General features: G+C 34.9%; 2 protein-coding genes across 3 annotated transcripts; both read left to right on the top strand.

Moving 5' to 3' along the window:
* The first annotated feature begins 1,286 nt into the window (after positions 1–1,286).
* On the top strand, positions 1,287–7,334 carry LOC142614848 (F-box/kelch-repeat protein At3g06240-like). Of its 2 annotated transcripts, none has more exons than XM_075787491.1 (2): positions 1,287–2,494; positions 7,064–7,334. In XM_075787491.1, the coding sequence occupies exon 1, from the start codon at positions 1,407–1,409 to the stop codon at positions 2,478–2,480; it is 1,074 nt and encodes a 357-aa protein (XP_075643606.1). In that variant the 5' UTR covers positions 1,287–1,406; the 3' UTR covers positions 2,481–2,494; positions 7,064–7,334. The 2 variants fall into 2 exon arrangements, with proteins under 2 accessions (XP_075643606.1, XP_075643605.1); XM_075787490.1 differs by having other exon boundaries at positions 1,287–2,499.
* A 5,858-nt stretch (positions 7,335–13,192) lies between these two features.
* On the top strand, positions 13,193–24,063 carry LOC142616702 (uncharacterized). The gene is made up of 2 exons (XM_075789501.1): positions 13,193–13,307; positions 23,540–24,063. The coding sequence occupies exons 1-2, from the start codon at positions 13,193–13,195 to the stop codon at positions 24,061–24,063; spliced, it is 639 nt and encodes a 212-aa protein (XP_075645616.1).
* Positions 24,064–26,854: the final 2,791 nt, after the last annotated feature.

Genomic DNA, 26,854 nt, shown 5'->3' with positions numbered 1-26,854 from the left:
TTTTGCTACCAATGCAATAATTACTATATACAAAATTGATTGGCACTACTAACTACTGAGTATGGCCTCCGACAAGGGACTCAAACCCTTCAGAAGCAAGTACAAGTACAAAAAGACAATTGAAGCTATGGTTGTAAAAACTAGATTGGACCAACTAGCTCAACCAGGAATCAAACCTTAATTTGGTTTGGTTATCATCAAAAACCAAAAATTGAAGTAAAAGCAAGAAAAATTGGAAACCATAGGTTCAACCTAGAACCGATGCGGTTAAACTGGTTCTTGTAACTAAAAGGAAAAAAAAAAATGAAACCAAACTTGCCAAACTTCTTAAATTTGAGGAAAATCTTAGATTTTTTAGTGAAAATAAAATGAAAGACATACTTATGTTGGATGAAATGTATGAAAAATTTATGCTTTCAGCCTTTGACTGAAATTAGATGTTGAAGAACTTGTCTTGAGAAAGATTGGAGACTTGAGAGAGAGAGAGAGAGAGAGAGAGAGAGAGAGAGAGAGAATCATGTCCTGTGCTATGAGAAGGAAAGAAAAATGAAAAATGAAAAGAGTTTAAACTTTGAATATGGTAAGACTTAAAACTTAAAAATACTAATATAATAGTAGTAAATGGTAAAGTGTGGTGCTAGATTTTAAGGTAAAAAAAGAAGCAAACCAATGTAGACGTGTGTGGTTTGGGAAGTGGGGAAGTTAGGTTAGTAAGTCAATGACTTGTTTTGTCATAATGACATTTGAGTTTTATTTTTTTTAATAAATAAATAATTAAAGCTAAACTATTAAACTATTATTTATAAAAATAAAATTACAAATTTAGCAAATTATACTTTCTCAAATAATTACTAACTAGAAAAAAGAAGGAATAAGCTAAAAAAAATCTTTATATATATATTCATAATTTCAGTTATGAAAAATCATCATATAAATTTATTTACATATTTTAATTATATTAATCATGACATCATTGGTTGAACCACCAATCCAATTCTAGTTGGATCAAAAAACTAGTTATCCATCTCTTTTTTGGATCTTTATCCTGATTTTTAAAACCACGATAGGAAATATATATCTTCAATTTATTCTATATTTTTCAAACAGAAAAATATCATTATACAAAATATCATTTAAGAGGAAGACCAGTTGTGGTGGGTTGTAACTTGGGTCTGTTTAAATATTATTTATTACTAAAAATTAAAAATATTAAAAAAATAATTTTTAAATTATCTCTGCGATTTTAAATGAAAATTGGCTTCCCGTGCAATGAAAAACGCAGGAACGCACGGATGTTCCAGTTCTATCCTAATATAAATATTCCTTCCTGGGTACGCCTTTTCAAGTATCATTCAAGGTCTGATCTTTGCTGATACGGGTGTTCAGGAAAGCTCGAAGAAGCAATAATGTCAAGCTATCTGCCTGAGGGAGTGGTGGTAAATATACTCTCACACCTCCCTCCTAAATCTCTTCTTCGATTCAGGTGTGTCTCCAAAACTTGTCTTGCTCTCATCGGAACTCCTGATTTCGTATCCAAAAACCTCATCAACAACTCCATTCTCAACGCCAAATCCCAACACCCACATCCACCCTTCCTCCTCGTCAAAGCCAGAGAAAAATTCAACTCTCCATCTCCTTTTCTTGGACTTGGACTTGGACTTGGCATAGCCTCTTCCTGTAATGGCATCCTCTGTCTCCACGACCATATCCAAGGCGATGTCTACCTCTGGAATCCTACTTCCTCATTGAGACTCAGGCTTTTACCTCGTCCCATCTACCGTCCTCACACGAAAAGCTTCCTCTACTGTGCGGGGTACGGGTTCGGGTTCGATTACATGGCTGATGACTTCAAGGTGGTGAGATTTCTAGACACTCTCAATACCAGTTTCATGGCCGACACGGATTTTGTGGATGTCAAGCTGGAAGTGTACAACAGTTTGGGCCCTGGTTTAGGAAAACAGCTCGACACTCCTTTTGATTCAAACATGTTCAATAATTTCGCTCTCTATGTAAGGACGAAAGTGTACGACAATGGGTTCTTTTACTGGTGGGCAAACCCCAATAAAGATTATGATGAGAGAATTGTTTCATTCGATTGTAGGAATGAGGTGTTCAGAATGACGCCGCTTCCGGATAGAAGTGTTATTGGGCATCATCGTGAAGTATGTCGGAGTCTCATGGTGTTGAATGGGTTTGTTGCTATGTCGGTTTATCCTATCAGAAGGAAGAAGAAGGTATCGTTTTCTATATGGGTTTTGCTTGAATTTGGTGTGGAGGAATCGTGGACTAAGCTGTTTAGAATTGGGCACTATTTCGATTTTGGGAGGCCATTGTGCTTTTGCAAGAATGGGGAGTTGTTTATGGAGAACAGAGAAGGGCAGCTGGTCTTGTATGATCCTTTTACACAGACAACCAAGAATCTTCAACTTAGTACGCGAAGTTCAGGAGTTCAGGCACAATTGACAAATATATTGAGCTGATCTAATAAGAGGAGGTAAGGTATGATATAGTCTTCAATGTGCCTTTTCCTTTTATATAAATTGTCCTAAACATTAGTTTTGAGTGCTAAAAAACACCAACTGACAAATATGTTGAGCTGATAAGAGGAGGTAAGATATGGTTCACTCTTCAATATGCCGTTTCCTTTTATATAAATTTTCCTAAACATTGGTGTAAGTAATACATTTTTTTTGTGTTTAGCAATTGGTGCATTTGATAATTACTTTGTAAATAAAGAGGAGGGTGCTCAGTGAATTACATGGTGACCTACATTGTAGACAGCTGAAAAAATCAAACCATTCAACCAACACTCCCTCCCTCTTTCATAAACCAGATCAATATAAAATGGGGAAAAGAAAGGAAACTTGAAATGTCTTTTATGAAGAAACTTGTTAACATAGAGTCAATGATGAAAGCAAACTAAACCACTATGACAAAAGAGGGAAGAAAAATGTGATTCAATTCAATGTTCATTCAGTAATGGTACTTAAATATTAATTTTGTAGCTTCCCATAGTTAGAGTTGAAAATGTACCAGAATATAAGTGTCTTTTATCTCCAAGATGGGTATGTAAAAGGAAAGTGAGGTTTTACAGGAGCAATAGACATGAAACTGAGGCTTGAAATTGAACATGGTTAGCTACAATATTTTCAAGAAAGCCAAGCCATGTAGAACAAAGCTCAAACTGTTAATTTTCATGCAAAATCAATTGGTGAAACATGAAAATAGAGTCCAAATTTAAGAAATCCTTAGAGCCCATTTCCAAATTTTTTATAAAAACTACATTTGGATAGACATTTTTGAGTATCTATTGACCTTAACCCTAGGAGATGGTTCTGGTAGGAGATGTATTGTTCAGAACCTAGAAGAATTGGCCAGACTTATTATGTGCAATTTCCCTCATCTCTTCTTGAAATACTTGGGGTTATGATGTGGTTTGTAAAATTTTTGAGGATAAAAAAGATTATATAACAAAAGACAAGATTTTCTAGAATGGGCTGTCCTTGGCTTTATTAAAGGCCCATAAGTCTTATTTTGTGTTTGAGTCCTTGTCCTCGGAGGTGTTCGGAACCTAGTTAGAGTTGTTTCTTATTACCTGAAATAGAGATGCTACTGTTGCAGTTCACATGTATTGTTTGAATGGAAATTGTTGGTGGAATATGTAATTTAATCGTGCAGTCCAAGATTGGGAGCTAGAGTTCATAGTCATTTCAAGATGATCTCTACACTCCTAAAGTTAATCCGGGAGAAGAGGACAAGCTGGTCTGGTCTGGTCTCTCTCCAAGAGCCAGGGTTTTTGTGTTAATAATTATTATAAGGCTTTGACGAAAGGGGCCAACATCAATTTCCCATAGATATCTATTTGGCATGTTGGAGCTCCGCCACAAGTAGCTTTCTTTACTAGAACAGCTGTGAACGGCTCAATTCTAGCTGCTGACAATTTGAGGAAATGGGGCATTATAATTTCTGATTGGTGTTGTGTGTGCAAATCTGATGGAGAATGAACTGATCAGCTTGTTCTTCATTATGAGACTGCTAGAGTTATGGTCCTTGGTTTTAAGATTGTTCAGGGTAAGTTGTGTTATGCCAAAATATATGATGAAACTATTGGCTTGTTGGCAAGAGAACTTTGAAAGAAGGTTAATGATGGAATATGAAAGTTCATGCCTTTGTGTTTGATCTAGCAGTTGGAGGGAAAAGTATATGCACAGGTTTAAAGGAAAAGAGCTCTATAGTTGAAGTACTTGTTTTTAGTGATTTTTTAGCTATGATGAATTTTAGATGCTATGTTTCTTTTGTTTTTTTTTTTTTAATTTTTTAATTTTTTTGCCTTTTGGTTTCGCCTTTGTATACACCATGTGTACTAGGCTTGTTCCTCTTTTTGTGCTTTTTAATAAAGTTCATTTACTTCCAAAAGAAAAACCCTCTTCAATCTTATAGCTGGCATGTAATTTGCAAAAATCATAAAATGTACCTTTTATACATGTTTTTGTGTCAAGTTGGTACAACAGAACCTTTAGGCATTAATTTGCATTTGAATGAGCTAGTTTTTGTTAGCTTATCTTGCTTTAAAAATAAGTTTGGTAAAATAAACTGTACCTTGAAAAGTTGGGCTATCTGTAGAGTAGGCAAACAGCCAAATAAGTATGATTAGATTAGTCATTGACATTAAGGGAAACTTATAGTGATTGTTAATTGTGGAGCTCCATCTTAATTTCTATGTTTTAAACTAAAATTTTGTACTGTATGTTATATCATTGAGAATAGCAAAAATGTTTCATGAAGCTCTTATAATATGTATAACTTTTGAAACTTGATATCATGAATCATTATCTCTGCAATATTTTGAACATAGTTGTTTCTGTTGGCATAACTTGTTATTCCTATTGGACGTAAAAGTTGTTTCTCTGCTTTATTATAATATCTGCAGCAGGCTTTATAATTACTTCCTGCCTTGCTTCTGGAACTCAAGTTGGATATTCAATTTATCGTTAAACTGTAATGGGAGTGAAAATATGACATCTTTGGAGGTGACGGAGTAGGTGAAAAATGCAAGAGTTGAAAAACAAGTTTTAGGAAGAAACAGTTATTCACTTATTCTGAAGAAAATAATTCCATAGAATTATTATTATTATTATTTGTTGTCTAGGTTTAGGAATTAAGCCAATAGTGTTGAGATTTTTATGTTTAGCCCAAATCTTTATTCTAGTATATCATTTTATGAGTTGATGGTGGGATGGGACAAGGTGTGTGCACCTTTGGAATTTGGTGGGTTAGGCGTAAGGAAACTAACTACTTTTAATAAAGCTTTACTAGGGAAGTGGTTATGGCGGTTTGGGATCAAGGAGACACGGCTTTGGAGAAGGGTTGTAGCTCTAAAGTTTGGGGAAGAATTGGGGGGGGGGGGGGTGGATATCCAAGCTAGGTAGAGGGGTACACGGGTGTGGCTTGTGGAGAAGTATCAGAATGGGTTGGGAGGATTTTAGCAAAAATACTCGTTTTGAGGTAAGGGTGGGAGATAGAGTTAAGCTTTGGACAGACTAATGGTGTGGGGAGTCTCCTTTTTCAATTGACTTATCCCAATGTATATGGGAGGGCTTCCAATAAAGAGGCATCAGTGGCCTTTTTTCTTGAACGGTTGGGGATAGAGGAATGGAGAAGCTGGAATGTTCATTTTATTCGGAGACCAAACGATTGGGAAATGGGTGATATGGATGATTTTCTCCACACTTTGGGTTCAAATATACCTCCCACTGAGAATGGAGATTGTATGCAATGGAAGTTGACAAAGAATGGGGGTTTTGATGTCCGATTGTTTTACAATAAGTCAAGAAGACCTTTGCTCATAAGTTTTCCTTCGAAAGGTGTATGGAAGGTTAAGGCTCCTCCGCGTCTCCTTTTTTGTGTGGACTGTTGTGTGGAATAAGATCTTTACAGGTGATAATTTGAGGGGTAGAGGGATGGATTTTGTTAACTGGTGCATTATGTGCCGTTGTAATGGGGAGACGATGGATCATTTGCTTCTTCATTGTGGTAAAGCTCATAGGTTGTGGAGTTGGGTGTTTAGATCTTTTGGGATTTCTTGGGTATTGCCAAGAATGGTTGCAGATACTCTCTTTGGTTGGTGGAATTGGCTCGGAAAACATTCGTCTAGCATTTGGAATTTAGCTCCTTTGTGCTTAATGTGGTGTTTTTGGAGGGAGCGAAATTGGAGGACGTTTGAGGACTTAGAAAACTCGGATGACCAATTGTTGGCTTCTTTCAGTGGCTCCCTTTTTTACTGGTCTAGGGCTTGAAGAATCACTTCTAGTGACTCTCTCCCTATGTTTCTTAGCTCTCTCCTTTGTATTTAGTATCTTTCCCCTTCTTTTTTCACTTTTCTTTATCTTCTCTTTCTGTATTTTTCTCTCTGTCTTTTGCTTTTCTGCATAAGGCAGTGTTCTTTTGCTTATCAAAAAAAAAAAAAATTCTTTTAGTAGCATCCTTCTTCTTTTTAAAATTTTTCAATCTTCTAGATTTTAGAATTTCATCTCCACATGAACCTTCTTAATAGAACAACTTTTTATTTTATTTTTAAGGGAATAAGGAACTAGAATTCTCTTCTGAGGTGGTCTCTCAATTCACAAAGACACGATCAAGTGGCATAAAAACATTACAATATCTAAAAATAGATATGCTTCTTCAACATTTGTATTTATACATGATGAGCTTGTTTTGTTTTATCTTCAATTTCTAGTGACAAGCTATTACCGAATAGTTCTAGATACAGAACCTGCTATTATGGATAAATTTTTAAATTTGTTATCACTTTGGCCCCCTCATTCTTAAAGTTCTAGTTCCACCCCTGATTATGTAAATGTAAAACCAATAAAAAGAAAAACACTGTATTCACTGCTACATCTTCGGAGTGGAAAAGAATCTCTCTTGGGAATTTTCATTTCCATTTACCTGAAACAAGCATCATAAATGTTTGTTTTTTCCACACTTGCTATCATTGGACATAAGCATTATTTTTTTTTTTCAAGATGATCTCTACTTACCCTGCATATCTTTGGTTCTACAGGTGTGCGAGGAGTGTTATGGACGTCAACATGGTGAAATTATATTTTGATTCAGGTGAAATATTTAAGTGCTTATTACACTGTCACAGAAGTAAAATATTAGCTTAGTATATGGTGTTTGCTGTATATTTGTATGAATGTTTTCTGGTTAGCTACTTAGAGACAGGTTACTAGTTTGGTGCTGTGTCCCCAGTTGTTTCAACTTTCAAGGGTACAAGACTATATAAGCTAAATAAACAAATACAGTGAGAAATACAGACAGAGGGGAACTTTATTATTTTTGTATTTTGTGGGGATTACTTTAACCGAATTTCACTTTGAAATGTTGGCCTCTAATTAGTGGAGGGATGATTTGGGTCTCCACTAGCTAAATTTTCTGATTAACATATACACTAGGAAGAAGTTTGTAGCCAAACACTTTAATTTCATCTAAAATAATCCTGATTTCCAGCAATGGGTATCTTTCACTTGTACAATTTCCAGTAATGCTAAACCAAATCCCGCTTGATCTCTCACCACTTTCTGATCCTAAATTTTACCAATACGATCTTGACATAGTCACTTCCTGTCATGGTCTCATCTGTCTCTACTACCGTTCCCAAAATGGTGACATCTACCTATGGAACCCCACCACCACATCGTTGTCATCATCAGGACTCAAGCCTCTTCCTCCTGTTACCCCTCGTGAAAAGTTCAACGTCGAGCCTTATAGTGTTGGGGTCGTCTTCGACCCAATATCCAATGACTTCAAGGTCCTCAGGCTTCTGAATGTTATGTACAATGAAAACCTTGAAGCAGAAGTGTATACCACAAGTACTGGTTCGTGGAGACTGCTTGAAGATTGTAGAGGACTTTCCCCATGCTTTTTGTCCTGATTTTCGGAACACAGCGTACATGGGTGGATTCTTTTTCTGGTGGACAATCGATGCGGGCATTGAGAGTATTGTTGCTTTTGACTAGCAAGGAGGTTTTCATACTGATGACGCTCCTGGACCTTTCTGCTAACCCGTGTTTCAGCCAACTCACGGTGTTGAACAAGTCTTTTTGCGGTGCTGGTTAACCCTTTTGGAGACGGGATTAATTTCCCAGGGCATAAATAGCCGTTACCCTTATTCAGAGGACAACACAGATTTCCCTTATGCATAGGAGGGTGATTTTTTAGATATATGGGTTTTGCTCAAATTTGGTGTTATGGAGTCATGGACAAAACTTATTAAAATTGACCTCTGCCATTTGAATAGGCAGTTGGGGCAATTAGACTCTACTATTGTTGATTGCTTTGCCATGGTTTGCTGGGGTATATGGTTTAAGTGTAATGCTGTCTGTTTGAAGCAAGTTTCTCTCCCTTACTCCCAAATTTACTCTGATTCTGTTGCAAGACTGCATGAATTTCACTTGGCTGTTGACTCCATGGTTAAACCAGCTGTTTTTTCTTGCCCCAATCACTCGGATGGCATCTGTTTTTCTCACTTTGGCCATCTGGTGGACGACTCTTGCACTGCTGCCTCTAAGTTTTGAACTTGTTTTTTCTTTCATGTCCATAGAGATTGTAATAGAGTTGCTGCCAAGTTAGCTAAAATCTCTAAATTTTTGTTTGGATTGTATTGAGGACATCTCTGAGAATGTCTCTCCCTTTGTTTCTCATGACAGACTTCGTCTGTTGATTTAGGATCCGTTTGGATACAGCTGAAAACTGAAAACTGAAAACTGAAAACACTGTAGCAAAATAATTTTTAAATAGGTGAATAGTGATGCGGGTCTCATTTTTAATTAAAAAAATTTAAAAAGTACATGAACAGTGCACCACAGTGCGGTTACTGTTCACGCACAGTGGTGAACAGTGCACCTATCCCTCGTTGAAACGTGTGCGCAGGGAAGGAAAAAAAAAAAAAAAAGTCTCAAACGCAGGACGCTGCCTCCCAATCCAAACACACGCTTAATATATTTGATTTGGTCGGTTTTCTCAACAAAAAAAGAAAAAGAAAAAGAAAAGAAAATTATGCCACGTGTTTTCAACCAAATTCTTTCTATTCACAATATTTTCAGCGTGTTTCAAGTTTTAAAAAGTAAAACGTTTTACAACTTTTTATAAAAGATTTTATCGTAAACAAAAAATCTTTTATAAGTTTAATTTGACCATATTTTACATTCAAATGATCACCTCCTAATGAAAAAAATATTTTCTAGAAAATCGTTTATTTCAAAACAAACGGAGCTTTGTTAAGTTCTTTAGATGCATGCAGCTCATATTTATATTCAAAAACACATTTATATTGAATTTAATTTTCCTTCAAATAGAAATATATTGGGGTAAACTATATATTTAATCCCTAACATTTGCATCATATGTCAATTTAGTCCCTAATGTTTCATTTGTGTCATTTTAGTCTCTAACATTTTGTTATTGTATCAAAATAGTCTTCGTCACTAAGTAATAGGTGGAAAAATATTGACATAGCTAACTAAAAAAAAAAAAAAATTATGCTACATTGGATGCTAAGTGTATTGACATAGAAAAAAAAAAAACCTATTTTCTAATTTCAACTCTAGAGAGAGAGAACAATGTCCAGCTCCACCCGACCGTAAACTTCATTAAGTCATTTATATTTGTGTCTAAGGTTCAATTCAGAATGAGAAATCCAAATTCAGAAGACCAATTTCAATTTATGAAAGTAACTACTAATACTATCTCCTTCCTCTCAGCTTACCAAAACAAAGAAAATTTGAATTATTAATAAAGAAAGAATGCTGCAATTTCAACTTAAGGGCGGCAACACTAGCAACCACGTGATTAGATTAACAACTTCAATTACAATTTCAACCAACAACTCCTAACTAAGAAGCATTGATAATAATAATTGGAGATTGTGGGTGAAAACCCAAAGGCAGAGAGAGTGGTTACCCTGCTACCACTGGAGATTTAAGCTTACACAAAGAAGAGTGTTAATGGAGAAAGAGACGAATTCTTAGGTTTTTGTTAGCAACTTAGCCATTGGATGAGGTGGTGTTGACTAATTGGATTTTTAATCATGGCAGTACACTTCGCATCCATGTGGCATAAAAATAAAATTTTTATTTTAGCTGTTAACAACGTCATTATTTTTCATCCATCACTTAACGGCAAAGACTATTTTGACACAATACCAAAAGGTTAGGGACTGAACTGATACAAGTGAAACATTAGGGACCGAATTAACATATGATGTAAAGGTTAGAGATTAACTATGTAGTCTACCTACTATATTGTCTATAAATAAAAGGCGGAAATACTATTTTCGTCCCTACTTTTTTAGCCGATTCCCATTTTAGTCCTTACTTTTTATTTTTACTGCTTTTAGTCCTTATTCTGGAAAATGCGTTTCGTTATGGTCCCTACCGTTACCTTAGAGATGGAATTTCCTAGGTGGTAGACGGCGAAATGAAATATTGTTTTCTTTATTGCAACTTGTCAACTGTTGCTCCACGTGGCAGCTTCCTACAATTAAGAAGTCACGTGACTCTCACGAGACTTCGTTTTTAACCACCCACGCATGTGAAAGCTTCGGAAAACCCTAAATCAGCCCTTTAGAAACCCTAATTTCTGAAAATCCTTTCTCACTTGCTCTCACTCACTCAACAATCACACAACATACCCACTCAGAGCTGAAAATGATCGTCTAAAAAACCATTTGACACACCATACACAATTTATCATTAGAAACCTAAGGAAGACGCTACGTGATTGTGAAAGCTAGATTCTAAAGGTATGTTCTCTTTCTCTCTCTCTGCCTCTCTATCTTTATAGCTTTGTGTAGTGGACACCTTTTTTAGGGACCACAACATTGACTATGATAAAAAATGAAATATTTTTGTTGGTATTTGTATTGTTTGTCTATATTGTGTGTTCTTTTTTGAAAAATGCTCAGGTCCATGTGTTCCTATGATGTTGCTTTTTGTGGTTGATTTTTATTTTTTTCTTACTTTATTAGACTAAAAAAATATTTCTAATTTCAAAAGTGGATATCTATTTTTATTGTAAATTGCATGCAGGATGGTTGAGTTTTTTACTCTACATGTCCACCATGGTGGGCATTTCACTTGGGACCCTCAAAAGTATATGGGGGGGGGGGGGGGTGGGGGACAGTAGATCAAGTAGAAAATTGTGACCCAGATAGGTGGTCAAAAGTAGAAATTGAGAGTATCTGTAGGGACTTTGGATACACTGCAGTTGATAGGCTCTGGTTTAAGATGCCTGGTGTGAACCCAGAGCATGCAAATTTCCACCAGATAGTTGATGATGATGTTGTTGTGTTCATGATAGACTTGGTGAAGGGTTATGAAGAGATTCGTGTGCTTGTTGAACATTCAGTGGATGAAACACTTGAGTTACCAGTGGAGGATTTTGAGCCCTTAAATGTTAGACAATACCATGAGTTTGCATAGCCAATTATTTTGAGCCTCTGTTGTGATTTTCTGAGACCAAAGATACCATAAGCTTCTCTGATCAGTCCAAACTACAAAGGTCCTTCCCAAAAGGTAATGCCGCCATTTAAGCACTGCCATTACAAGTGCTAACATTTCTTTTTCATATATGGACATCAGCAAATTCTTCCCGTGTAGAGCTTGGCTATGAAATGTGATAGGGCGATCTTGTCTCAAAACAGCCTCTATGCCTGATCCGGAAGCATCACATTCAACCACAAAAGTGCGATTAAAACTGGGAAGAGCCAATACCAGTGCTTTGGTTATGGCATCCTTGAGCTTTTGGAATGCCACCTCTCAAGTGCAGTCCATTTAAATGAATTTTTCTTCAGCGTGTGTTAGCGGTACAGCAATCTTACCATAATCTTGTATGAACTTGCGGTAATAACCCGTTAGACCAAGAAAACCTCTCATAGCCTTTGGAGTCTTGGGTTTCGGCCATTGCACCATTGCTGAAATTCTTTTAGATTCAAGATGAACCCCCTCCTAGGATATAACATGCCCCAAATACTGAACCTCAGTCTGGCCGAATTGACATTTTTCTCCCTTAACAAAGAGATGGTGATGACGTAAAATTTCCAAGTTAATTTGAAGATGTTGGGATGCTTTTCCCAAGTTGCATTGTACACCAAAATATCATCGAAAAACACAAGAATAAATTTACGTAATTTTTCCTTGAACACATCATTCATTGATGGAGGGTTGGTAAGACCAAATGGCATGACAAGGAACTCGAAATGCCCATGGTAAGTTCGGAATGCAGTCTTCTGCACATCAGCAGCTTGGACTCAGAATCTGATGGTACCGGGAGCACAAATCTAACTTCGAAAAGAACGTAGCTCCACTTAACTCATCCAATAACTGGAATTGGAAATTTATCCTCAATTGTAATTTGATTCAAGGATCAATAATCAATACACATATGCCATTTCCCGTCTTGCTTTTTGAACAGTTGAAAGTATCTCAATCACTAACCGCTCAATCTCTACCTTTTGATAATAAGGATAATGGTAAGGTCTTGAACAAACCATTGAGCTACCTGGCTGTATAGGAATGTGATGATCTTGAGTCCGATCCGGTGGTAAGCCAGTAGGTTCCCTGAAAATACCAACAAAAATATCCAACAATTGCTGTATTTCAGGCTCTTCCTTCTCTGTTCTATTTGTGATTTTTCCCCCATTCATAGCCAAAATTTGAATAAATGCTCCTGTAGCAGTAGGCTGTCTCTTGGCTACCTTCTCCATTTCTCATCCATTGAAGAATTTATCCAACAATCCCTTAAGCGTAACCTCTTTTCCAGAACTATTAAATTTCATAATGAGCTTGGGGATATCCCATAATATCTCCCCTAATGTACGCAACCAGTGGGTTCCCATAACCACATCATAGCCTTCTAAAGGCAATACATAAAAATCTGCATGACTGAGGAACATACCGAGTTTAATGGCGATTCCAGCACAAATTCCCTTGCTAGTGAGTTTATCACCTGAATCAACCATTACACGAATGCTTTGATTCTTTGTAGGCTGCAAACCAAGCTTACAAGCAAGACCTTCGCTGATAAAGTTGTGGGAAGTTCCAGAATCCAATAAAACCGTTGTAGAGACCGCCTGAATGCTGCCTAGTACCTTCATGGTGGAGAATTACCACCATTGATTGCGTGCAAAGATATGCCTGGTGTTTCCGGTTCATCATTGGACTCAACATCCATAACTATGTCTCCATCTTCCTCCGATTGGAGTATCATGGAAACAAAAAAATTGTTCGACCCTACAAATCCAACTGGTTGGATTTTCGGTTCCGTTAAATTTTGGGAAATCTAATTTCACCAAACGGGGAGCATATGAATGGTGGCTGCCCCCAGAGTGATTTTCCTCTTGATAATCTCGTCCCATTGGTCTTTTCCCAGAGGCAGTATGTGACCCCTCAGCTTCGTCTCGACTGGCTGAGTGTGGCAAGCTTGTCAAATACTTCTGTCATCCTCTCAACCAATTGTTGCTGTCCTTTTATCAGAGAACTGATGTTTTGTTCCATCTGCTCCACTCTTTGGTCCATCCCTAGGCTCTGATACCACTTTGGAACCTATGATTCCTTATCGTTACCTATGTTGGATGTCAAATTTTGAGAGAACCCAATGAAAATAATACTTGGATTGTTTCGAGGTATCCGGCCTCCTTAGTATTCACTTTGATAGATAATTTAGATGCCTTTTTTTGAAAATACTTCAGCAACTTAAATACAACATGGATAATTTATCAACCCAAAATAAAAGGACCACTACAACTTAACTACTAAAGATTTTGACTACTACTTGACAACCTTACAACATTCTAATCAAATCTCCTGATTTAACTAAAACATGACTTTTATTGAAATCAAATAAATAACAAACAATCATGTAACATGGAAAACACAACCCCTGTTCCTCATGTTTCTCATACCAGCTAACAACTTCCTCCGTGTGACAGCTAGCCATCATCAAGTGCATCTTATCTAAAGTTAAGAGAAAATCCAATTAGATTCTAAATTGACATCTTATCTAAAGTTATGAGATTCTAAATTGGAGTCTAATTTTATGTCAAGTGTCTCCCCAATTTTCTCCTTTTGGTATAGCTATCTTTGATTTTTTATTTATTTATTTATAAATATTATTATTTTTAATTATTTAAATCTTTCATATTGAGTACAGGTTGTACATTTAGGCTATCGTGCAGAGGTTTGAAAATCCCCATATTGAAGTTGATGAGGAAGACATACATATAGATGTGTAAGAAGGTGAAGATGCTATCACGATATGACATCCAGTGGTGCATGTATAGAAACATAAGTTAGAAGCTATTTAATTTATGTTTCTGGTTTATAGTATAGAGCTTATGTGTGTGCTCATTTCCTAGATTCTAATGTGAATTTTGTAAGGAGTCAAATTGTGATCCCCTAATAATCCGTCCTTCATAATGACACTTCAGTGACTCAGCCCCATGACCATGACTCTGATATCATTTGTCGGATCATGAGCTGTACACACTCATATCTTTTATGACATTTGACATCGCATCACACGGGCTTATTTTTAGAATAATTGTAAAGAGTCAAATTGTAGCTCCCCCGACATAAAGAAACTAAAGTTGGGTCTTTTTTGTTTTTTTTTTGTTTGGGATTTTAGGAAGGCATTACTCATCAAGATTTTGTAGGCTATAAGGGTCCAATTGGAGCCCGCAATGTGCTGGTAAGGCATCAGTTGCTGTTGATCAATAGAAATTAGAAAATTATATCAGAGCTTTATTATATAAACTTAGTCTTCTTTGTTTCATATCATTTTTTGTGCAACGGATAACAGTAGGTAGATAAATAATCAACTCTGAAATGCATGCAGGAGAAGCAACGTGAAAGGGTTTATAGCTCTGGATCAGTTTATCCTCCAAATTAATTTAAAGACAAAATGATAGAACTCTTCTTTCCATTAGAAATGACATTATTTACAAATAATCATTCATGAATTACTCATTTCATGTTCATGAGCCACACTAGCCTGTTTCTCCACAGTTGTGTGTATATCTTAATGACTTTTTTTTTTTTTGGATGAATTGTATACCTTTAGTGACCTAATTTTTCTGAAGTTATTAAATATCTAAATTATGCAAGGAAGTACATAGTTTGTCCGAACCTTCATCCATAACAGTACATATCATAGTATCATTCGATTAGATACACGAATCACTTTAAATACTAAAAGTCAAACATCCAATTTATGGATTCATGGATATGAAGATACCACAGGCTTTATCAAATTGGCATTCCCAGTAACCCATGTGGTACTTTTCATCACTTCATGCTACCTAATTTCTATCTTAGAAGATTTGGTTATTAGAAAATTTTCATGTATAACAAATACTCCAAGTTGTTTTTGATAGCTGCAAATAACAAGTATGCTTTCTTCTAATATACCCCCCCCCCCCTCCCTCCCTCCCTCCCAAAAAAACTCACTATACATTCCATGTTTTGCATTATTCTAGACGCCAATAACTTGTAAGTTCCCTAAACCAAATTCAGACACTTAATTTTTAGGATTGAACCAAGGTATCAAGAACTTCTAAGGGAGGACATAGAAAGGGTAGAGAAAGACAAGGTTGAGATTCAAATTATAGTAGGGGAATCCATGAGAGTTCGATATCTGGTTTACACCATGAACTTCAAAAATGTACCTAGATTCCACTCCAATAGCAAGCGCTCAAATGGGTGGAAATAGGTGAAGCAATAGTGTCATTTCTAATTTATTTATTTTTATGTCTAGCAGGGGATGGTGCTGTGGAATTTTTTTGACGCATAGGATTAGCATATGTCTCGTGCTTTTGAGACTCAAACCAAACCTCAAGGGCCAAAATGAAACTTTTGAAAACATTAGAGGCCAAAATTGTTAGGGTCATAATTTCTATGTAATTAGCTAATCTTTTGACAAAACGCCTTTTACTTGTAATTGAGTAGATCTAAGTTGGGTTTAATGTATCAAAAAGTATGTTGCCCAAACATATCAAGTAGTATCTTTAAAGTCATGAAGATTGATTCAAGAAATAAAGTAAAGAAAAGCCGATTCATTAAGTCTTCGACAGAAGCTAGACAAATGCTGCTATCGAGGTTAAAAGAAGAAGCTCGAAACAAGCTCGATCTATTGAGAATTACGATTTCAGAAATTCTAAATTTGAAATTTGGCCAATGCTATCTTATTTATTAGGGTTTCTTTTCTCACAACCCTAGTCATACATAAGACAGGTTTTAAAAGCTGTCATCTATGGATACAATGACCCAAGACTCATATACACTGTGTGGAGCTACTGCATTTGTGCTCCTTGGGGTTTTGAAACCAATTGTGCTTCCTAACCTTTATTGTTGATGAAGTGACACTACAACAAAATGTATTTTCAGTGACAAAAAATTCGTCACTAAAAGTCTAGTTTTTCGTCACTAAGAACCTTTAGTGACGAAATCGGACTTTTAGTGACGAAACTCATTTCGTCGCTGAAACCCCATCACTAAAAGTCCTAGTGACGAAAAATTTTGTCATTAAAAGTCCGATTTGATTATAAAAAAAAAAATTTAGAGACGAAAATGTTTCGTCGCTAAATATTTTCCTCGCTAAAAACACCTTTCAGTGACGAAAATATTTCGTCACTAAAAGCACTTTAGTTTATTAAATCATATTTAGTGACAAATAATTTCGTCACCAAAACTATTTTCGAATATATATAGTAACGAAAAAGTTCGTCACTAAAACTATTTTTAAGAAAATCCAGGCATATATAGCGACCAAAATTTTCGTCACTAAAACCATTTCTTACCAAATTTTGCTACATTTAGTGACGAAATATTTCGTCACTAAAACAATTTTTTATTGCTATATTTGTGACGAAAAAATTCGTTACTATAACTAATTTTCTGTTTTTATTTTTTCCATGACTTTGATATTAACCTGTAACCTGTTATTACATTACTAAAACCTCACATTTGAATAATACATTTATTTTAACAACACATTTATAAAAAAAAGATCCATACATTCCACAAGTAAAAAATAAAACAAGTATCTAATTCAAACTCCTTCCATACAATAATTCTTTGCAACATATACAATAACTCAAGATGTTTTATAACAATACAAAAAGTGTAACATAATATAATTAGAACTAACGGAAGATGTCCCCATATGTCTTCAAGTAATGCCAAAAATAAATCTCCTAAAAGCCACCAATAAAAAATCTGCACAAATATAAAAAAATACTACATTAAAATCATAAAGTAAAAACATTAATTATGTTATAAGAAACATTTCTAACAATGCATTAAAAATAGTCACACCATGTAATGTGGGTCAGTTGCTAAAAGAAAGTAATAACCAAAAAATGTTTTAACTTGAGGTTGAACCATCCCCATAGGTAAGAACGTCATCATAACCATTCCTCCTTAAAAAGTTAAGAATATTCTTTTAGACCTCTTCTTGCTTAGCTCATGCCTCTTGGTCTCTAGCTCGCTCTTCTTGGTCCCTAGTTCTTGCCTCTTTGAGCTTAATGATCTCATTTTCTAACTGTTGAATATACTCCACCGAGAAATTAGATGAGTCGGTGGTTATTAAAGAAAAGGAAGGTCTCATGCCAAGTCCTTTTACAATACCGGACTTCTTCTTAAAAACCAAGTTTGAGATCTCCTCTTGTGTAAGGGGAATTACATTAGGATCTAAAAATAATAATAATATTTCCCTTAAAACAAGTAGTTTTGGATCTTTGGTTTCTTACTTTCTCGTCAGAGTTGACTAAAACAAAACCAATATGCTAAGAATACAACCACAATAAGCAGTTGAGATTCGTAAACACTATAAAGAAGAAGGGCAAAGTAACTACATTTAGAGAACCTATAATTAATTCTTATTTTTGCACCAAAAGACACATAGAAATAGCAATAACAATAAATTTGAGGCATTAGTTTTATATGTCATTGGAAAATTCTGTGCTCCAAAAGCATCTACTAAGCCTTCTTGGGCGTTCCACATTTAGTAGTCAAAAGTCACATGTTAGCATGTTATTTCTACTTATTACAAAACACTTCTTTTATACTTCTTTTATATATAGACTGACTCATAGAAAAGTTTGTATATTATGGGACCCAATTCGATGGTTAACGGCGAACCATATCTCTTCAATTTAAATGCCACAAAGTGTGAAAGAGATATGACAGACATGATGCTTATTATCACTAATCCAGTTAGGCCCAAAATAGAAAGCATTTATGTCTTCATATGGAGATGAACTTGGGCATTATCCTTGTACTTCTGTACTGCAATATTACTAATTAATTCAGCCACAAAAAAAGAAAGAAAAGAAAATTGATAAAAGTACAATTTGTACTTAGAAAAAGTGGTACTTTATTAGATACTAAATACTGATAAAAGTACAATATGTACTTAGAAAAATCAACATTTTCAAAACCATATATGAACAAATCAATAAGTTAAAAAAACTAAAAGTTGAAACGTCGTAGAATAGCTATATACTAGCTTGGCAATTGTTAAGAATATAAAACTTATTGCTGTAACCACTAGGATTTTGATATGAACAACAACAAGAACTTTGAAATGGCTCTAATGATAGTTTTGTGGTGAACTTACTTCTGTCCAACAAGTCTATACATTCTATAGATGAGATCTTCTTCTTGTTCAGTCATGCTTATAACCTCCCATTTAATACTACTAACCTCTGCCACAGATAAACAAAACAATTAAGGTTTAAAAGTTTTAATCGAAAAAAGAGAGTCCCATTATAGAAAACGTATATAAAATGCATAAGAATTGGAGAAAGGAAGAAGGGGATTGGGACACTGACCTTCAGACTCAAAAGTGGTGAAAAAAGAACTTAAAGATGCAAGATCCAACACTGGAAATTCATACCTAATTAATATATATATATGAGGCCCAAAGGTATAAGGCCCAACCATTAATTTGAAAATATATAAGAATCAAACCCAATCAATTAGAAAATCTATTGAGACCCAAAACTTAAACCTTATGCCAACTTGTTTTTCTAATAATTTCCAGTTATAAAAAGGATTGGCAATGCAATCTAAATATAAGTGAACAAGGTTAGTGGAATCATCAACATAACTCATTCATGACACTACTTATTTCTCTCCTATACTTTCTCAACTTTTGCAATGTTTATTCATCACCATCATCACTGCTACAATAAAGAAAACTCTTACAATCATCAAATTCAGCCTCTTTACAATTACAAGTGCACCAATTTTATCTAATATCCTTGTCTATACATTGTTTATAATAAACTAAAGCAACCCAATTATGATAAAATATCATAATTCAAATGAACAAATATGCAGAGTATATAAGAACAGAACAAAGAAGTTGTAATTATAACTAACTTAAGCTTAATACCCAAATCAATCTAAGAGCTTTTCCCTCTAAAATATCTCATTCTCTCTCTCTCTCTCTCTCTCTCTCTCAACAAAATGTGTTCCCACTGAAGAAATGGCTCACTCATTCAAATTCCATTAAAAGGGTCTGAATTATCAAATTAAACCCACCTTTTTGAAGGAATTGACAAAATGATATTAGCAAGGCTGGCTGGCGAAATTTCCAGGAATGTGTGTATTTGTTCAAAAAGCAAAAAGATAGGGTTAGACTTTCAAGGCCAAATGTTAGTCCTACATTATTACCATGTCATGACAATTTCAATGTTTTAGCCCCACAAAAAAAAAATTCCAACAAAAATTTGAAAAAGGAAAGGGAGGAAGACCAACAGTTGATTTGGACAATTACATTTCGAAACTCAAAAACCCAAACAGAAACTAAGGTTCACACAAGAATTATAAACTAAGGTTCACATTTCATCAAACACGTGAAATTCAAAACTCCAAAATTAAATTTTTTAAAAATTAAAAATCGAAAATGACCTCAACAAAGATCCTTAAGCTTTGACGAAGTGAGACTTGAACATCAACATTAGCTAATAAAATTCCAAATAAAGAAAAAAATAAAATAAAATAAATTAAATTAAAAAAAATAGAGAAATCCAAAATTATAGAAACCACTTAGACCAAAAAAAGCCAGGCCTACCTAAATAAAAATAAACAAACGTGAATAGCTTAATAAAAGCATTAATTTTTTTTTATTTCATAAAACAAAATCAAAAGCTCAAAATAGTGTTAGAAAATTTTCACTAAAAGAATAAGAATTACCTTCTAGTTTGAGGAAGACCAACAGTTGGTGCATAACCTTTGAACTTGTCAGATGGGTTTGTGATGGGTTTGTGAGGGGAAGGGAGGTGAAGGGTTAGGATGGGTTTGGGAGGGGAAGGGAGGCGAAGAGACGGCTGGGTTTGGGAGGCAAAGGGTTGGCAGCGAGATGGGTTGGCGGTGGAGGAGAGAGGGAGTGGGTGATATGGAGAGGTGGGGAAATGGAGGGTCGACGGTGAAGTTTAGAGGACAAAATGGGGTTGTGGGTCGACGGTGAAGTTCAGCGGCGTGCTTAGATCGACGGCAGCGGGTCTGGGCTGTGGTGTTGACGGCGGCTGTGGTTTGGGCTGTGCTTAGACTTTTGGAAGTGAAAATAAAAGGGGCTGAAAATAAAAGGGGGAAGTTATGAAATAAAAAGGGGGGAAGTGAAAAATAAGGAGCTGAAAAGTAAGTGGCATCACCTATAGCGACGACACTTTTTTCGTCGCTAAAAACTTACACATTTAGTGACAAATTATTCCGTCGCTGTAGATTAAACAATTTTCGCGCCCATAATTTTGTCTCGCGCCCTCAATTCACCACACCATACAGTGACGAAATCCAGTTTTCATTGCTAAAAATTTTCAATTTTTTTATAATTAGTGATGAAATCTAGTTTTCGTCACTAAAAACTTTTAATTTTTTTATAATTAGCGACGAAATCTAGTTTTCGTCACTATAAATTACCTTTTTGTGACGAAAAAAATTTCCTCACTAAATTTCATCACTGAAAATACATTTTGTTGTAGTGTGAAGAACTTTGCAACCAACAACAATTATTCAAGTTGCTGGAATTGGTCACGTACTGAGATCCGTGCAAAGGAGTTAGTTACAGATTGGAGATTTGTACAACAAAGGAAAGAAGGCTATTACAAGATCAAGTTCAATTGGGTATTAGAGCGAAGGTTCAACTGTAGGTTGGTATTTTGAGATAAACTAAGGTAGTGGTAAGATTCCTTATATTTGTAACTGCTTGATTATTGATTAGTGAATTCTTGGGAGTACTGACCATAAATTCACTTGGTAAGGTTTTTGCCTTGCGAGAGGTTTTCCCATTTTTCAACAAATTATCGTGTCAATTTATTTTCTGTTGCATTTTAGTTTTTGGTGATTTGTTGGTGCCTTCACGATTTGCATGTAATTTGACATAATTAATCAACTTGAGTAATTGAATTAATTAACCGGGGTCAATCTATCTTAACCCAACAAAAATGAAAACAAATCTTAACATTAAGAGCTAAAAGTGAACTTTATTCTAAAAATTTTACCATATTAAGAAATATATTATGATATATAATCAAAATAATTAATCAAATATAAAATTACTCAAATCATTTGGTGATAGAATTTAATTGAAATATCATTTTAAAACTTAGTTTATGGAGTTTTACTTATTCTAAAAACTAGTCACTCATCTGTTCGATGCACAAGAAAGTTATTGTGTATGAAAATTTAGGCAATTCTTTGTTTTTTCCTCTTTAACTGTACATTAGGATTCTAGTCTCAAAAAATTATATCCTTGATATGCAACATTTAATTACTAATGAAAAATATTAATCAAACTTAAATTAAATCTAAAATTAGGATTCCAATCCTTAACATTCTCAATTATTCAATAAATGTATGAAAGAAAAATTTAAGGAACAAGTTGATCAATATTTCTAATAAAATAAAAGACAGGGACTTAAACTTAGTGCATGTAGCTACTAAACAAAAACCATATCAAACTCTTAATTGCCAATCCAGATGAACCACAACAATAACAAATATGTTAACCCGTCCTAGAACAAAAACACAACTCATAAACTTAAACTAAATCCAAACACAAATAAATTGAAAAAAAGGGTCTCATATTAATACAAATAGAGTGTAGACTGAGAATTATTTTTAAAAAAGATCTCATATTAACCTAAAATAAATAATAAAGGGAACCAAAAGCATATTAGTTAATATTTTATTTTTATTTTTCCAATTTATTTTTCCTCTTTTCCTCTACCATCAAATTTTCATTTTCGATTTGAATTTCTTAGCAAATAAATGCACACATGCCTAGTAAATCACATGACAAATTAAAGGTCATAAAATTAGGAAACAAAGATGAACTATACTATAGAGAGAGAAAAGCGAAACAATAGAGTGGTAGGTGAGTAGATATCTGTCCCTCTAGTAATTAATTGGTTTCGACAAATACTATGGTCTCAATGTCTACCTTGCCTTTACTAAGAATAATAAATACGGAAATGTTAACAGATACCCTAAGGGCATTGGTTTATAAAATATATTTAGAAACTTTTTTTGGAAAAAGAAAAAAAGTAATCATTTTTTTTTTGACAACTTTTTATATATATTTACTGTAAAAGTGGTATACAAAATTTTCTAATTAAAATGGTTAACTAACAAATACCATAAGGGCAACCGTTAACTAGATTTTATTAATATAGATTCTTGCTTTGCACTGTGACTAAATCTCTAGAACTTTGGTAATTTGTTGGATAATAGTACATAATCCTGAAATCATAGGGACTATTTAAGGGTTCTAAGAGAGAAGATTAACAAAACCAAGCTCCGTATAATTTAAAAAAGAGAGAAGCATTGATGAATTAAAGAATGAAGGATGAGATTTAGATATGTGTTTTGGAATGCTAATTAAGAACGTGAAGTAATTTTTGTTTTTTGAGTAGTTATTTGAAAAATGGAGGTATTTCGGTGAGTTTTTTTAACTAAGGGGGTAAAATTGTTTTTACAATTTTTTTTTTCTTTCTATTGTTTATCTCTATGAAAGTCTTTATTTGGTACAATCTCTAAAATAAGAAATAGGGTAAACAATCAATTAGCTACTAGTTTTATGAAACCTCTCTTCCCTATAAAAAAGAGACTTGCAATTGAAGTAGGAATACCAAGCTTCCTTACATACAGAAACTAGAAATATTGCTCATCATAATTCATGAATGAGAGCAATGTCAACCTATCTTCCTGAGGAGCTGTTGGCTTTCTGTCATTGGAAACCCAGATTTTTACTCCAAAAATCTTATCAACCACTCGATTCTCAGCACCCCCCCAAAACCAGCTCCTCCTTTTCAAAGGCATAGATAAATCCCGTATTCAAACAGAAGTTTGTTCATTCCTATATCATGAAAACCTTGAATGCCTGCCAACTCAGACTCCTAATCCTATATATCTACCTTATACATGTGTCAAAATCGTTGCTTCCTGCAATGGTTTTCTCTATCTTTACTATGACTTAGGCTTTGACATTATTATATGGAATCCATACACAATAGACGTCAAGGCTACAAGTTTTGTGTCTCATTATCCCATTTGGTCTATCACAAGTGATCGTGTTGGGTTTGGTTTTGATGCTAGATCCAATGACTTTAAGTTGGTGAGAATTCTCACTTCCGAGTTATGGCTTCCAAATCAGGAGATAAGGCAGGAAGTTCAGCTGTATAGCTTAAACCGTGGTTCTCTAAAGGACCTTTTTGTCGATCTACCATATGGCTTTCTAAATCAAAAGAAATTGACAGTTTATAGAGAAGGGCTTTTTTATTGGTATGCAAATTCTGGTGGTCGTGACGATGTTCTCAAAGACGAGATTGTTGTATTCAATATGAGCGAAGAGACTTTCCACATGGCACTGGCGCCAAATGAATACCGTGTTGGGAACAATGGGAACTGCCGCCATAATTGGTGGTGGTGGAGCCTTGTAACGGAGTTAAGACATTGCTTTGCTATGATATTCTTCCCTTTCAAAGAGCAAAAACAACATTGATTGATATATGGGTGCTGCTTGAATTTGGTGTTAACGAGTCTTGGATCAAACTCTTTAGCATTGGACCTACAATGGATTTGGGGCGTCCTTTGGGATTTTGGAGGAATGGTAATTTGTTCATGGAAAACAAAGAAGGGCACCTAGTGCTGTGGGATCCCTTCACTGGAAAGTTCAGGAATCTTAAAATTGACAAGCCGAATAGATTATTGGAAGTTTTATCGTACAAGCCAAGTAGAAGAGGTGATTACATAAATGGTGCATCTATGCATGAATTATGGCAAAGAAACGGATATCAAATAATTAGAAGGGATTGTATTTTATCGCTTTAGTACTTAGAATTTTGGTTATGTGGAGTTATTTGAGGCGGCTCTTAATATTAATAATAGTAACTGATATTGATTTATTTTTTGATTTTTTTTTTCAGATTTGATAGCAGAATTGTACCTATGGGGCTTTTCGAGGATGGTTACTCTTTATTACTAGGACAAGGCATCAATCAGTTTTTTGTATAGACGGGGTTTGAGCTCAAATATCTTATCGACAAAAATTGTTAATGAAAGGAAAGCAAGAAGGGAGAACTAGAAAGTAGGGAAGAGAAGATGATAGGAAGTTCCTCATCGAAGATCGAAGGAGAGGTTACATCCTTCATATATCCAATTAGCAACCAGCTCATCGTTCGGTTCTATGACAAGAAATTTAATCAACTAAGTTAACTAGCTCATATTGTAATTGAAATTTCTATTATGGAAACATTTATATTTCAATGTTGCCCCTTTTTTTAAGATGATTTTGATATTACAAAGTTTTTGGTTAGTAAAAGTCTAGCTTATTAATTCACATTAGTCCTAACTTTTCCTAGAGTCATTGCCTATCGTATCTTAAACCACATACTTAATATTTTGTTTGTTTCTACATTAATATTTAAAATGAGTTATTTTCCAAATTTTTTTTTTCTATAAAACTGTCTCATTTTTCTATGGTTGGTAGCAACCTTAACTGAGTTGTGAAATGATCTCCTAACTTTTCTTATTATCTTGCCACAAGATAGAATTATTAAAAAAAAAAATGCTCTATTTTTTTAGTTTGAAAGCCTTATATAAAGACAATTTTCCAGGTTTTCAGTATTTGGTAGTAAATAAAAATTTTGGTCAAAGGAAAACCATATTTAATCAATAGAAGAGTTCATAAAATATATAGCTTATTTTTTAAAGATTTTTTCCACTAAATTATTTTGGAAAACAAACTCTTATCACACCATTTGAAACACTTCTTATAAATTATCTCCTTTTTCCCACTGTAGATACCGTATTTTATCTGCCCCGATTTGCGTTCTGGACCCTGAAGATTCCAAAAATATTACACTTTTTCCATGGGGCTGTGTTAACATCTAGATTGACGTGGCGCAACCCATTCGGGCATCAGAGCAATCAAAGTGTCTTTTCCGGTTAAATTGACCAAAATGCCCCTAGTCAACCCTGAGTTAACCAAAAGTCGAACCAGGTCAAAGTCCTCCCAAAATGAAAATTTTCATGCTTTTACATCAAACTCGAGCCCCTCGGAGGTTTTTGTCAACTTTGCCCAAATTTGACTCGACATAGACTCTCGGGGGCTCCTCAAATCCTAATTTTGATCTGAACATCAAAACAGATTGGGACCAATGCCATTATGAAGATTATCAAATTCCCTTTTCAATGATTATTCATGGGTTGAAATCGGAGTTAAACGGTTGAGATATATTGAAAACCATACAAAGCGCGTTAACATGCTTCTCGAGGCCATAGCTTTTAATCCAACCATCGGATTTCCAATTTATTTAGTGTTCTGTAAACTAGACATCCAAGGATTTCCAAGAACACTAAGATCATCTCAATCTGAGTTCGGAAAGACCTTAAAAAACACGTCTGAAGCTGGACCATAAAAAGCTGGAACTGCTGATGTCAGCAGAGGTGGCCGATGGCTACTCAAGGGCTGCCGAAAGTTGAAAGGTTAGATTTCAGCTATAAATACTCCCAGACCCCTCATTTTGTGGTAAAAAAAAAAGATTTTGGGCATTTTTCTAGGCAGATCCTCTCTCTTTTCCTCTCTAATTTCTTTCCCAAACATATCCAAACACATCCAAACACCTTTTATTTTTTTTCTCCCACAATCAAAAGTAGTGTTCTTGCGTTCAATCTTCCTCTCCTTGGTTCCATATCTTCGATTTGAGGTTTAGAGGTGTGGATGTAGCTTTTTAGCTACAATCCACACCCTTTTCTTTTCATACCTCTTTCTAGCTTTTTCTTGCTTAATAATATGCTTTATTGCTTTTCCTAACATGTTCTTGCTTTTCTTTTTTCTTTTTTTTTTCTTTTTGCTTCCTAGCATGTTTTATGGTTTTTCTAACATGTTTCCTTGCTTTTTGCCATGATTTATTGCTTTGATGTTGTTGGCATAGCTTTCTTGGGCTAGGATACATTTGAATTCCATGCTTGTGCTTAGATTTACATGCCTATGCTTTCTATGCCATACTTGTTCTTAGATCTACATGCCTATGTGTTCTTTGCCATGTTTATGCTTAGATCTACGTGCCTATGTTTAGATCTATGCCTCTTTGGGCCCCGTGTCATGCCTATGTTTAGATCTAAGGGTTTATGTGCTTCATGCCATGTTTGTGTGCTTAGATCTATATGTTGGTTGCTAATGCCATGTGCTTCTATAGCCCTTTTGTATCTTGATATCTCTCTTTCTTGTGTTTTGGCCCTTATTGGTAGGGTGTAGATCTAGATCTCGTGGTGTAGGCCTACATCCATAC

Source organism: Castanea sativa, chromosome 11 (genome assembly GCF_040712315.1).
Source record: "Castanea sativa cultivar Marrone di Chiusa Pesio chromosome 11, ASM4071231v1".
Taxonomy (NCBI): domain Eukaryota; kingdom Viridiplantae; phylum Streptophyta; class Magnoliopsida; order Fagales; family Fagaceae; genus Castanea; species Castanea sativa.
The sequence above is the reverse complement of the archived record's forward strand: the minus strand, read 5'-3'. Positions and strand labels throughout refer to the sequence as shown.

Coding starts and splice junctions, on each gene's coding strand:
- LOC142614848 (XM_075787491.1), top strand. CDS start 1,407: ATGTCAAGCTATCTGCCTGAGGGAGTGGTGGTAAATATACTCTCACAC.
- LOC142616702 (XM_075789501.1), top strand. CDS start 13,193: ATGCCTGGTGTTTCCGGTTCATCATTGGACTCAACATCCATAACTATG. Junction 13,308..23,539: donor CGACCCTACAAATCCAACTG/GTTGGATTTTCG, acceptor ACTATGACTTAG/GCTTTGACATTATTATATGG.